The 13,438-nt window shown below is 44.4% G+C and overlaps 1 protein-coding gene across 1 annotated transcript in view; it reads right to left on the reverse strand.

Moving 5' to 3' along the window:
• Nucleotides 1-1,545: 1,545 nt before the first annotated feature.
• SLC1A4 (solute carrier family 1 member 4) overlaps nt 1,546-13,438 on the reverse strand; it is a 45,486-nt gene continuing 33,593 nt past the window's right edge. The window contains exons 5-8 of the mRNA XM_043986349.1: nt 11,839-12,072; nt 8,663-8,857; nt 6,196-6,330; nt 1,546-1,997 (exon numbers count right to left, since the gene is read on the reverse strand). Of these exons, the coding sequence (XP_043842284.1) occupies nt 1,763-1,997; nt 6,196-6,330; nt 8,663-8,857; nt 11,839-12,072 (799 nt within the window). The 3' untranslated portion in view covers nt 1,546-1,762. The remainder of the gene's footprint in view (nt 1,998-6,195; nt 6,331-8,662; nt 8,858-11,838; nt 12,073-13,438) is intronic.

Genomic DNA, 13,438 nt, shown 5'->3' on the forward strand with positions numbered 1-13,438 from the left:
CAACGATTTAAGGAAATGAAATCTCACATTACTAAAAAAAAAAAGAAGAAAGAAAATCCAGCAACAGATTTGATTGAATTCATAAAAAGCGCGTGCACGCGCGCACACACACACACACACACACACATATTTCATGTAATGCAATGGAAGATTGTGTTTACACACATACACACAAACACGGAACAAAGCTCTGCTTATAAAAAACATCAGCCTGAACATCTACGACTGATGCCTGTTTGGATAAAGTTAGTGCATGGCCATTAAATAGAAATGCCTCCCAGATGTTTTCTTTAAAAGAGATCAATGGTCTTAGATGAACTCAGCAGGTCTCACCAAAGCCCTGTGAGGCAGGTAAAAGACAGGCATTATTATCATCCCCATTTTGCAGACTGGGGAGGGAGGGGAGAAGAGTGAGGCACAGTGACTTGCTGGAGTTCACACAAGGATGAAGTACCAAAGTCAGAAGCAGATCTGTGGGGGCTCCTCCCTCAAGGGTCTTAATCTTTCTAATAGGAATACCCTGCCTCTTTGCTCAAGGCACCAGACCTCTTGCCAATAAATCACTGGAAAAATGCAAGGCATGTTGTTCAGTTTCTGATTATCTTCCCATCATTTCCTTTTAAGGGACTCCCCAGTACATTAAGTTCCACTCAAAACAGCCAATTCAAGTCAAAGTAAGGGGACCTGGGATTACGCAGTAGCCTTCCCTGGTCTCTGGTGCTTCCTTTTGGCACTGTGTCCTCTAAGGGATGGAGTAGCAGGATGAAAATACTTTGATGAAATACATAACTCTCTCTTACACACACACACACAGACACCGCCCTCCTCTAAATGAAACAGCTGACATTACACCATGGGTACAGCACCACAGAGAGTGTGATCTTGTAACCTTCTGTCAGACCAGAATTAATTACCAGACATACGACTGCAGCACTGCCAAAATTCTCGGCCGCCAACCTCAGGGAAGTGCTCAGCTTTGCTAGGTGTTGAGGGTGGGGGTGGGTGGATTGAGCCAGCAGGGGCTCTGGACTAGAAGGGAGTCTGCTTCAGACTCCCTAAAAGATTAGAGACCCCATGGCACTGATTGGCATGTGAGCCATGCTGAAGCCCAATTAGTAGGCTCTCATTTGGCACAGTCACGTGCATTTGTCTTATGGGACCACTTCTCTAGATAACACTGGAATACTCTTGATGTATTGATTGGATTGGCTGGGGAGGTTGGAAGGGGAGGTAGGAGAGGGAGGGGAGAAAGTCAATTTTGTTATTTTTTTTGCTTGTTTCCACTCATTAGGCAATACTGGGGAGTCCCCAGGGACATTCTAACCAATACCCTGCCTCCTCACCTCCATGGAGCTTCCAGGTTTGTGGGAAGACAGCTAGGTTTCAGTGGAGAATATATCAGCTCTTTCCCAAGCTTTAAACAACATGTGCTGGTGATAGGTCTTAGGGATGGTGTTTAGAAGTGGATGTTCACATGTATGCACACACAAGAGTGGATACACACACACACGCATACACACACACAGAGCGGCATCTGTACATGAATAGAGAGAAACATGGAAGTGTTTGTTCCAGTTCAAGATAAATGGGTCCCCCTGGGAAGCCCCGGGGCACACACTAAGTAACCCAAATTGCCTAGGATGTGATCCCAAAGCATCCCTCAGGAGGCACAAAGGTCCAGGAGGTGCTTGGTCCAGATGTGGCAGGGCCAACACACTGGTACACCACCTCTGGTGGGCCCAGCATGAGACTTCTCCATTGCTCACAGGACTGACTCCTTGGATTCTAACTCGGGGACACTGGCTGAAGTCGGGGCTGGGTTTCGGTGGGTCACCAGAGGGGAGGTCTCATCCTCAGACTTGCAGTTGGGGACCGCCTCTACTTTCACCTCACTGAGTTCATGGTCCACCTTCTTGGTTGCCTTCTCATTCAGGTAATGAAGGATACCAGCACCCAGGGCATCCCCTTCCACATTCACCACAGTGGTGGTACGGTCCCTGAGGAGGACCAAAAAGAAAAGAAGGATCTATTACAACAAAGTCACAATCCTCAATGTACAACAAACAGTGCAGCATTCCTTGTCTCAGGGTTCTAACTACTGGTTATAATGTATGTGATGTTATAAAATATAAAGCATCATATATAATATCATAAAACAAAATATACATTAAAAAACAAAATATTACATACACATATAGATACATATTCGTGTGTTCATATATACTATAACCAGTGCTGGCTTTGGAGTCAGAAGTCCTGGGTTCAAATCTTGGCCTTGCCACTTACTATCTATGTGACCTGAGGGCAAGTCACACCTTGAGCTCCAATTTTTTCATCTTTAAGATGAAGAGGTCAGATGGTTTTTAAGTCCCTTCTCTCTCTGAATCTGTGATCCTGTGATTATGGAGGAGCTGGTTTTGGGCAGCATAAATTAAGAGTATGGTGTCATTTGATTCCAATGCATTCTACTTCTTTTTTTCTTTTCTTTCTTTCTTTCTTTTTTTTTTGGTGGTACAATGAGAGTTAAGTGACTTGCCTAAGGTCACACAGCTAGTAAGTGTCAAGTATCTGAAGCCCGATTTGAACTCAGGTCCTCCTGAATTCAGGGCTGGTGCTTTATCTACTGCACCACCCAGCTGCCCCTCCAGTGTGTTCTAACACTGAATCTGTTCATAGTAACCGGCCCTCAAATAGTAGTTCTTGGCTGTTAAAACTGGCTTCTCGTAGATAGGGCCTCACTCACCAGACCCCTCTGAGGGAGGGAAGGGGTTATCTTTAACCCTGTTTTGTAGAGAGGGAAAACTGAGAGACTAACTCTTCCAAAGTTTTTGTAGAAATAGAAGAGAATGGTGTCCCTGCTGCAGAAATTAAGACAAGAGGGGTCACAGAGTTATGGATGTAGAGGAGGGAGAAACCTTAGAGGCCTCCAAGTCTAATGCCTTCATTCTATAGATAAGGGAAATGAGGCTTGACAAATTCAAGGCATGTGCCCAGGTCACACCATGAGGCAGGACTGGAACTCAGGCCTGAGTCTATATCTAGCCCTCTATTCCCCTGCCTCCTTGTCAGTAATGGACATTGTTTCTTCTGGGGAGCTTGCATGACATTTCTTCTTTGCTGTTCTCTTTACTCGGGGCCTCATCTCGCCAATTTTACAACAAACTGTCTCCTAACCAGCTACCTCAGAAACAGCCATTTCTTTAGTACAGGAGGAAGGAGAAAGAAAGCCTTTGAAGAGGAGAGGAAAAATGGGAAACCAGCCTGGGACATCTCTTTTCCCCTCAAGCGTGCCAGCTAAGGACTAAACTTCCAGAGAAGGAGCGGGGATGGTAACAACTTCAGGCAGTGGCTTCATGGGTCTACTTTAGCCCTGAGTAAATCCTGCTCAGCAAAGAGACTGGATTCTTTCTAAAATATGAAGCAATGGGGACAGCTAGGTGGCACAGTGGATAGAGCACTGGCCCTGGATTCAGGATGACCTGAGTTCAAATCCAACCTCAGACACTTGACACTTACTAGCTGTGTGACCCTGGGCAAGTCATTTAACTTAGCAATGAACCTCGTATCTAGAAAAATTTATTGTTTAGAATAGGGTCAGTTCCACACACTAAGGCCTAAGTTTTTGGATACCAAACTCAAAGTATCCTCTTCTAGCATTACAAGATGTAAAATGGATAATTTTGATTATATAAAATTTAAAAGTTTTTTTTTTTTTTGCACAAACAAAACCAATGCAACCAAGATTGGAAGGAAAGGAGAAATCTGGGAAACAATTTTTTTTTTTTTGTGAGGCGATTGGGGTTAAGTGACTTGCCCAGGGTCACACAGCTAGTAAGTGTTAAGTGTCTGAGGCCAGATTTGAACTCAGGTACTCCTGACTCCAGGGCCAGTGCTCTATCCACTGCACCACCTAGCTGCCCCTGGGAAACAATTTTTTAAAGTAGATCTTCCCTACTCAGTTCCAACTACTGACTGCCTAGGCTTCCTTTAAGCAATAACTAAAATCCCATCTTCTATAGGAAGCCTTTGCCAAACCAGCTGAATTCTAGGGCTTTCTGTTAATTATTTCCTCCTTATCCTCTATATAACTTGCTTTGTATATATTTGTTTGCACGTATTCTTCCCCCATTGGATTGTAAGCTCCTTGAGAGTAGAAACTGTCTTTAGCCTCTTTGGGGCTTAGCAAAGTCTGGCACATAGTAGAGGCTTAATAAATGTTTATTGATTGATTGAAGAACTACTCCCAATTTTGGAATTTAGTTTGTGGGGGTGAGGTATGGATTGAAAGGTGTGGGGGTTGACTCAACACCTCTGCGCTGAAACGCAGCTTCACTTGTCTGTAAAACAGAAAAAAACTACACGTTATATTGTCTTTGGCTACATGTGACTCAAGTAACTTGACACCTAGAACTGGATTTAAGTCTTTGTTACAGGCTTGTCGACAAGGAATAAATATTGAGCTTAATGAAATCTTTTTTTTTTTTTTTAGTGAGGCAATTGGGGTTAAGTGACTTGTCCAGGGTCACACAGGCCAGATTTGGACTCAGGTCCTCCTGACTCCAGCGCTGGTGCTCTATCCACTGCGCCACCTAGCTGCTCCGGAGCTTAATGAAATCTTAAATGACAGGCAGCACAGAAGACAAAGGTTTGAATCCTCCACCATTTGATTAGTTGTGTAACTGTGAGCAAATAATGCAAACTATCTTGAATTCCAGTTTTCTCATCTGTATTGGGGTAATAGCACCTATACTTCCTACCTCACAGGGTTGTGAGCTCACATGAGGGTGAAGTGAGACCCTAACTCTAACCAGAACCCTAATCCTACTTCTATCCCATACCCTACCTCCAACTGGAACCTTAACCCTAACCTTTACCCTCACTCTAACCCTACAGTGCTTTATAAACCTAAAGGCTTTATGTTTATAACTATCAGTCATTGGTGAGTCTTCCCCATGTCGCTGTTTGGTCTCATCTGCCATGTTGCTTCCTTCCCCTTTGGGAACCCTTCTCCAGTTCTCTGTCTCAGTGGGCTGCCGAGGAAGGAGCTGCCTGCGGAAACCTTCTCTCCTTAGTAGCATGCCCCCACCCCTTCCAGCAGCGGGTACCACACAGGAGCCAGGACTTGAGCTCAGCCCCTGTTCCCTGGGATAGCTCCAAGTGCCTCTAGCCATGCTGACTGCAGACTGCACCATCAGCCTCCCCCACAGAGCGCTGGCTCTGGCAGGAACTCTAAAGATCCCTTTGTCCAGCCCCCGGGATTTTCCAGATGAGGAAACTCAGACCCTAAGAGGTTCAGTAATTGGCTCAAGGTCCACACAGCCTGCAGCGGAGTGGTCAAAGTAGGATTCACACTCAGGTGTCCTGGCTTCCTGTCCACGCCATTGCACTCCACGGTTTCTCTGGGCTCCAGGGTTATGGGGCCACATGTAGAGTTTGAGCTGCTTCTTTCTGGGCGGGAGAGGGGATGTGTGTTCAAATCCATGGTGAATGTTCCCTTGAGGATTATCATTTGGCTTTTTGTGTTGTCGTGGTTGTTTTGCACGGGGTGATGAGGGTTAAGTGACTTGCTCAGGGTCACACTGCTAGTAAGTGTCAAGTGTCTGAGTCCAGATTTGAACTCGGGTCCTCCTGAATCCAGGGCCGGTGCTTTATCCACTGCGCCACCTAGCTGCCCTTATCATTTGGCTTTTAGAGAGGGAGCCTGGTGGAGTCAGGAAGCTTGGGTTCAAATTCTACCTGCAATATTTCTTAGCTGTGTGACTCCTTTTCCTCAACTGTAAAAGGAAGATAATGATGCTCCTAATAATGACCACACTGGGTGGTTGGGAACCTTTAGCCTATGCAAACTACTTTGTGACCTTAAAGAACTATATACACGCCAACAATTATGATTTATCTGACTTTTCAGATGCAGAAATTTTGCTCCAGGGGAGCAGGCGTGCCTTACCTTTCTCTGCATCCCTCCCTGTGCCTAGGACAGGGTTTGATGCAGGGACACAGACACAGAACTAGAGAGGTCTCAGATGCCATAGGAGCCAATGTCCTTATCTTACAGACGAGGAAACTGAGGCTCAGGGATGTGCAGTGACTTTTTTAAGGTGAGTCGGCTATTAAGAGGCAACATCCTGCGACTCGCCCCTCTCCCCATCTCTCAGCTGCACCAGCCCCGGGGGCGGGGAGGGGGGGGGTACCTACACGATCCAGTCCACTGCCAGGATCAGGGAGAGATCATGGGTGGGGAGCCCGATGGCTTCCAGGATGATGGCGATGGTGAGAACGCCTCCGGCTGGCACTCCTGCAGCTCCCACACTGGAGGCTGTGGCGGTCACCCTGTGGGAGGGCAAGGCATGGGCGGTCAGTGCTATGACATTCAGCACGCTCACTGAAAGTGAGCAGAAAGAGGAGCAGATACATAGAAACTTTCCTATCATGACGGCTCCGATTATTATCCGAACATCTAATTATTACTTTTTTTTTTTTTGGCAGGGCAATGGGGGTTAAGCGACTTGCCCAGGGTCAAACAGCTAGTAAGTGTCAAGTGTCTGAGGCCGGATTTGAACTCAGGTACTCCTGAATCCAGGGTTGGTGCTTTATCCACTGTGCCACCTAGCTGCCTCCCATCTAATTATTACTTGAAGGACCCATGATCTGGTCAAAGTGGGACTGCCCCTCCACCAATACCGATCGCACAACTCCCCTCCACCTTAGCATGTGTATGAGAAGGGCAGTGGCTGGAAGATGTGCTCCTCAACAGGCCACCCAGCGATGGGCCACCTCAATGGCTCATCGCTGTAAAGTCAATTAGACCTGTGTTCAAATCCTGCCTCAGACACTTACTATCTGTGTGACCTTGGGCAAGTGTCACTCAATTTCTGCTTGCCTCAGTTTCCTCATTTATAAAATAGGGATAATAGTAGCATTTACCTCACAGGACTGTTGTTAGGATCAAATGTAATTACAATAACATATGTAAAAAGTATCTCATCACCACCACCACCACCATCATCATCAGAGTCCCTTGCACAAGAGGCTCACAATCTGTTGCCAGACACGTATTTGAGGCCTTCCCTGCTCGGTAGGACCTGCCAGGGCTTGTGCCCTGCTGGCACAGCCTTTGAGAACCCACATAATTATTAACCGTTTATTGACCGCCCAGCTCCCATGCCTCCTCATGGTGTGGAGGTGAATAAGGCAGAGGGAAAGCTGGCAGCTTCCTTGCTGGAAAGGCTTCAAGCACCTGGAAACTGACCAGGTTGGCTTCAAATTAATCTAAGGCTAAGTTGTACTTAGCCTAAGTACAGAGAGACTAGTCACCAGGAATCTGGCCACTTGGGCATGAATTCCTTGGCCATGGTGGTCTCTGAAACAAGGAATAAAAAATGGCTCTAGGCAGCAGAAAGCACTCTAAGAATCACACCATTGTTAGCCTTGCTTGTTAACATTAACTGTTGGTACCTTAAATAATAATAGGAATAATTACTAACATTTATGTAGCACCTATTATGTGCCAGGCACTGTGTTAATAAGTGCTTTATAAATTATTTTCTCATTTGATCCTCTCAACATCCTTGGGAAGTTATCCCCACTTTACAGTTGAGGAAACTGAGGTAGACAGCATAAGTGACTTGCCCAGGGTTACACATATCTGAGGCTGGACTTGAACTTGGGTCTTCCTGACTCCAGACCCACTGTACCACCTATATGAGACCTTTTTCCATTGACCAACTCACTGATTATTCACAGAATGTTGGACATGGTCTGCCCCCCACCCCCTACCCCTGCCATCTCCAAATCATAGACCTTAAAGATAAAAGAGCCCTGGGGCAGCTAGGTGGCGCAGTGGATAGAGCACCGGCCCTGGAGTCAGGAGTACCTGGGTTCAAATCCGGCCTCAGATGTTTAACACTTACTAGCTGTGTGACCCTGGGCAAGTCACTTAACCCCAATTGCCTCACTAAAAAAAAAAAAAAATTAAAAAAAAAAAAGATAAAAGAGCCCTGCAGGAATCACCTGATCCAATCCCCTGTGTCATGGGATTATTGTGTGAAGTTTTCTGTGTAATAACAGTAATATGGAGTTGCTTAGGCACTGTGTCATATCCAAGTATGACAGCTAGCAGCTCTAGGCGACTTGGGGGCTCCAGTGTACAACCCTCAAAGCTGGCTCCTACAGACTCTGACACCTGTACCCTCTCCTCCACACAAGTGGCCCCCTCCCCTGTGTATTACATTTCCCCTTTCCCTCGATAACCACATTCTTGCTTCTGTCGGGTGCTTTGCTTTGTGCCGAATAAAAATAAACATGGTTGCAGCTGTGAAATCAGAGTACATTTTCTTTGAGACACACGACCGCGGTGGGGGAACGGATGAGGACACTAGGGGAGCTTCCCTCAGGAGACAGCACACTCTGCCCTCCCCATGAGCTACTGTGAAATCTTAACCCTTATTTGTTATACTCCATTTTCAGAAAGTTGATTTGTTATTATTATTCCTACGTTACAACTGAGCTTCAGAAAGACGACGTCCGTCTGTTGGGTCGACATAAGGATTGGAAAAAATCTTTTTTGCCCACAAATTCTTTCATATTTGGGATGTTTTTGATAAATGTTTACTAGAAAATCCCTAAAATTCCAACCCAGCCTCAGAAGAAGATTGTAACTTACAGAATAGTGAAGATCTGTCCTGCATTCAGATCCACGTTATTAAGCTGGGCAATGAACACCGTCGCCACACACTGGAAAATGGCCGCTCCATCCATGTTCACAGTGGCCCCGATGGGAAGGATGAACCTACTGATCCTCTTATCTACCCCATTATTTTCTTCAATGCACTTGATCATGGATGGCAGGGTTGCTGAGCTAGAAACAAAGAATAGAACGATGGAAACAGCTCATTTAGTCGAATTCAATTTAGAACCTCTCTGTGGGTCTGAAAATGATTCCCGGCATAACAGATTTACTTTTTTTTTCCCCCTGGGGCAATGGGGGTTAAGTGACTTGCCCAGGGTCACACAGCTAGTAAGTGTTAAGTGTCTAAGGCCGGATTTGAACTCAGGTACTCCTGAATCCAGGGCTGGTGCTTTATCCACTGTGCCACCTAGCTGCCTGACATTTACTTTTTAACCTCTTTTTTTTTCTTTTTAGAAAAATGTATCAATGTTTTTGAAGAATTTCAGAGAAACCTAGGAAGAACATTGTATAAAATGATGCAGCGAGATGGGCAGAACCAAGAGAGCAACTTATATGATAACAGCAGCATTATAAAGACAAACAACTTTGAAAGACTTAAGAACTCTGATGGACACAAGGATCAACCCTAACTCCAGATGACGGATGCTAACAGAAAGGGGATCAATTCAGAGAGTGACTGACTGAGACATACATTTGTTGGATGTGGTCAATGGGGGAAACCATTTTTCATGACCATACATATTTATGACAAGAGTTTCTTTTTTCTTTTTTTTTCTTTTTTCAATGATGAGTGGGGGGAGGAGAGAAAATGGATTTTTAAGTGGGAAAAAATGTAATTTAGGAAAAAAAAGAGCTAACAAAGCCCACCTTCTTCTTTAATATTAACTAAGTGATCCTTTGGTACTATTTAACACCATCGTTTTGGATAGGCAGTAAACATCCTACCATAATCTCTGTCTCATTTCCTAAATTCTTACTTTAGAGAATTAAGAGTTTGGATGGGAGCTCAATCGTCATCCCCTCTAGCCCGGACCTGAACAAGAATCCTTTCTATAATATCCCTGGCAAGTAGCTCTCTAACCCTGTCTTGTTGTTTGTTCCACACAGTATCTTTCAGCTCTAGACTTTTTTTTGGGGGGGGTGAGGCAATTGGGGTTAAGTGACTTGCCCAGGGTCACACAGCTAGTAAGTGTCAAGTGTCTGAGGCGGGATTTGAACTCAGATCCTCCTGAATCCGTGGCCGGTACTTTATCCACTGCACCACCTAGCTGCCCCTAGCTCTAGACATTTTTACTGGTTCTCTTCCATGCCTGGAACTCTTTCCCTTTTTATCCCTGCTTCCTGGCTTTCTTTAAGTCCCAGCTGAAGTCCTACATTTTACAAGAAGCCATTCCCCATCCTCCTTAATGCTAGTACCTTCCTCTGTCAACTACCTCTAAATTACCCTGGGTCCATCTGAGATGTACACAGTTATCTGCATGTTGTCCCATATTAAACTATGAGCTACTTGAAAACAGGGACTGTCCTTTTGCTTTTCTTTATATCTCCGGGGCTTAGCACATCATGAGCATTTAATAAACTGCTTGTTGTCTTGACTTGAGGCAAAATCTGTTTCTCAGCAATGGCTTCCTATTTCTTAGTGTTGCCCTCTGGGGCCGAAAGCACACCTCCTGAGCACATCTCGGGGAGTTCAAGTTTGACCACCTCAGGTGTTTGCCAAGAATATGCTTCCTCACTGAGTTAATCTGCTTACTTTACAGAGGCCAAACTGTCATTGGCTGTGCTGAAGGCATGCTGCTGTTTTGGGCAATGTAAGCAGGCTATTCCAGATTATTTCTGTCTGCTGCCTCTAGACATGAGTGGTGAGAAGGGAATTTGATGCTGTATGTCTGGAATGCATTTCCCTCTCCCCATCTACATCTCTTGGTGTTCCCAAGTTCTTTCCCAAGCACAGCTTACAAGCTACCTCCTGAAAAAGGCAGTCAATCAATGAGCATTTATTAAGCACTTACTATGTGTGGGTACAGTACTAAGAGCTAAGGGATACAAAGAAAGCCAAAAGTCACTCCCTGTCCTCAAAGAGCTTACAGTCTAATGGGAGAGATACAGGAACACAACTATGTACATGCAAGATAGAGACAGTGGGGGCAGCTAGGTGGCACAGTGGATAAAGCACTGGCCCTAGATTCAGGAGTACCTGAGTTCAAATCCAGGCTCAGACACTTGACACTTACTAGCTGTGTGACCCTGGGTAAGTCACTCAACCCCCATTGCCCCGCAAAAAAAAAAAAAAAAAAAGATAGAGACAGGATAAATTGGGGATAATCAATAAAGAGAAGGCACTAGCATTAAGGATGATTGGGAATGGCTTCTTGTAGAAAGTGGTTCTTTGCTAGGACTTGAAGGAAATCGGGGCAGCTAGGAAGTAGAGATGAGGATTGAGAGAATTCCAGGCATGGGGGACATGCCGTGAAAATGCATGGATGCCTTTCCTGAACCCTGTCCTATCTTAGCTTACTTCCAGTCATTAGTGTTTCTCTCTCAATTAGTCTGCACTATTTTACAGATCCTGTGTATTTACTTGTGTACATATGTATATGTCATATCCCAGGGGCAGACATAATACAAACTCCTTGAAGGTTGAGGCTATTTCATTTGTCTTTGTATCTTCAGAGCATTTTTGGCCAAACTTTGGCATATGGAGTTTGGTAGATATTTAATTAACTGAGTGAACAAATATAAAAATACAAACCAAGGCAACTTGTGAAGAGATGTAATCTTTGTTTGTTTGTTTGTTTGGTTTTTTGTGGGGCAATGAGGGTTAAGTGACTTGCCCAGGGTCACGCAGCTAGTAAGTGTCAAGTGTCTGAGGCTGGATTTGAACTCAGGTTCTCCTGACTCCAAGGCCAGTGCTTTATCCACTGCGGCACCTAGCTGCCCCTGAGATGTATTCTTATAACAAGTAAAAGTGAGGAGCGCAATCTAACGGTTTTCTGGCCCTTTTGTTTATGTAACTGTCCCCATCTGTGTACTTCATGTGCATGGGATGTTTCGGGGAACAGGGTCCTTTCAGAGAAAAGGTGGGGACATATAAACTTATTCGGTTTTTAGTTGGCACTCGTGAACAACAGCTCCCGGAGTCTACTCACCTAGAGCAAGTTGCGAAGGCTGTTGCAAATGGTGTGAGGAGTCCAAGGAGGAATCGGTATGGGTTTTTCCGAGTGAAAACAAAATAAACGAGCGGCAGCACAATCCCTCCGTGGATGATGTGACCCAGGATTGATGCCAAGATGTACTTCCCCAGACTGGTCACCAGGGTGACGATGTCTTTCATTTCTACAATCTTACTTCCAACAAGGAACATGATACCTACAGGAACATACCTATAGGATAAATAGAAAAGACTTTTTGGAACAGGTATTTGACCTTTTAGATTAGCAGCATCTATGTAGGCAATATCTTTCCTCCTGTAGGAGTCAGAGGGCTTTCATCTTGCTTAACTTTTTTTGTCATTGCAATATTCATGTTAATGTAGGAGAGGACTAGTGGTTATTTCCCCCGTTTCATAGGTCAGGAAATTGAGGAAGAGTCTGATTTACTTACTGGCCCAAGGTCATGATTAATTGGTGGTAGACCCATGACTAGAATTTTAGTTTCTTTGTCTTACTAAAGAATGGAACTCAATATAAATACCTTCCTCCAGTGAGATGGAGTATGAGGCTAGACTGGAGTTTCTGAGCTTAAATTTTGCTTGCTTTGTGACTTCTGTTAAATTATTTAACCCCTATTGACTATTTCCTTATTGGTAAATATGAGCCAGGAACAATACCCACGATGAGGGAGGGGAGGGGCAGAGATATTGTTTCCTATTTTATAGACCAGAAAACTGAAAAAGAGTTTTATTCATTGACCAACTTGAGGTCATGATTAAATGGAAGTACACCCATGATGAGATTCTTGGCTTCTTCCTTAGGCTATATGACCTTTCTTGTCCCAAAGAATGGAACTTATTAAAATACCTTCTCAAAGTGGCATAAAGGGTGATATCAGACCCTGGGAGCTTATATGTAGCTTCTGCTTGTTTGGTAACCTCTGTTAAGTTTAACTTCTGTTGCCTATTTCTCTGCTGATAAATACAAGGGATGAACAATTACCTGATGGAATTGCTGTGATGCAAAACTGACATAAATTTACATCTTTTCAGAAGGTTTTCTGGGCCTCTTCTGATGTAAGAAACTGACTGTATGTGAAAGGTCTATTGATTTTATTGTGCACATGTATTTAAAACAATACCAGGCATATTCCTAGGGCAGAGATTATTACGAGGAGGGTGGTAGTTAGGGAAAGTCTCAAAACCTAGACTAAGAAGGGGTACAATTTCAATTGTTTTATTTATTAGAGGAAGTAAATAGGGAGGGTTGCTTTTTATGTAATTAGGAGGAGAGAAGATGGGTAGAATGGAAAGAGGAATTAATAGCAAAACTGATTTAAGATCTCTCCTAGAACTAGTCAAGCCACTTGGTGGATCAGTTGTTCAGGATATTTTAAATTGTAGTTTTATGTAAAGTCTGTTTTTTGAGTAAAAAATATCAAGCTGGGCCTGGACAACCTGGAGACTTGCCTGACTGAGCATCACCAGCTCATCCACTTGAAAGAATGAATGACTGTACAGAAGTTGGTTAGAGATAAAAGGGCTTCATAAGACAGTGTTGCCTTCTTGATGTCTGTCCCGGGACACCACCCTTGGGA

Source organism: Dromiciops gliroides, chromosome 2, assembly GCF_019393635.1.
Source record: "Dromiciops gliroides isolate mDroGli1 chromosome 2, mDroGli1.pri, whole genome shotgun sequence".
Taxonomy (NCBI): Eukaryota; Metazoa; Chordata; class Mammalia; order Microbiotheria; family Microbiotheriidae; genus Dromiciops; species Dromiciops gliroides.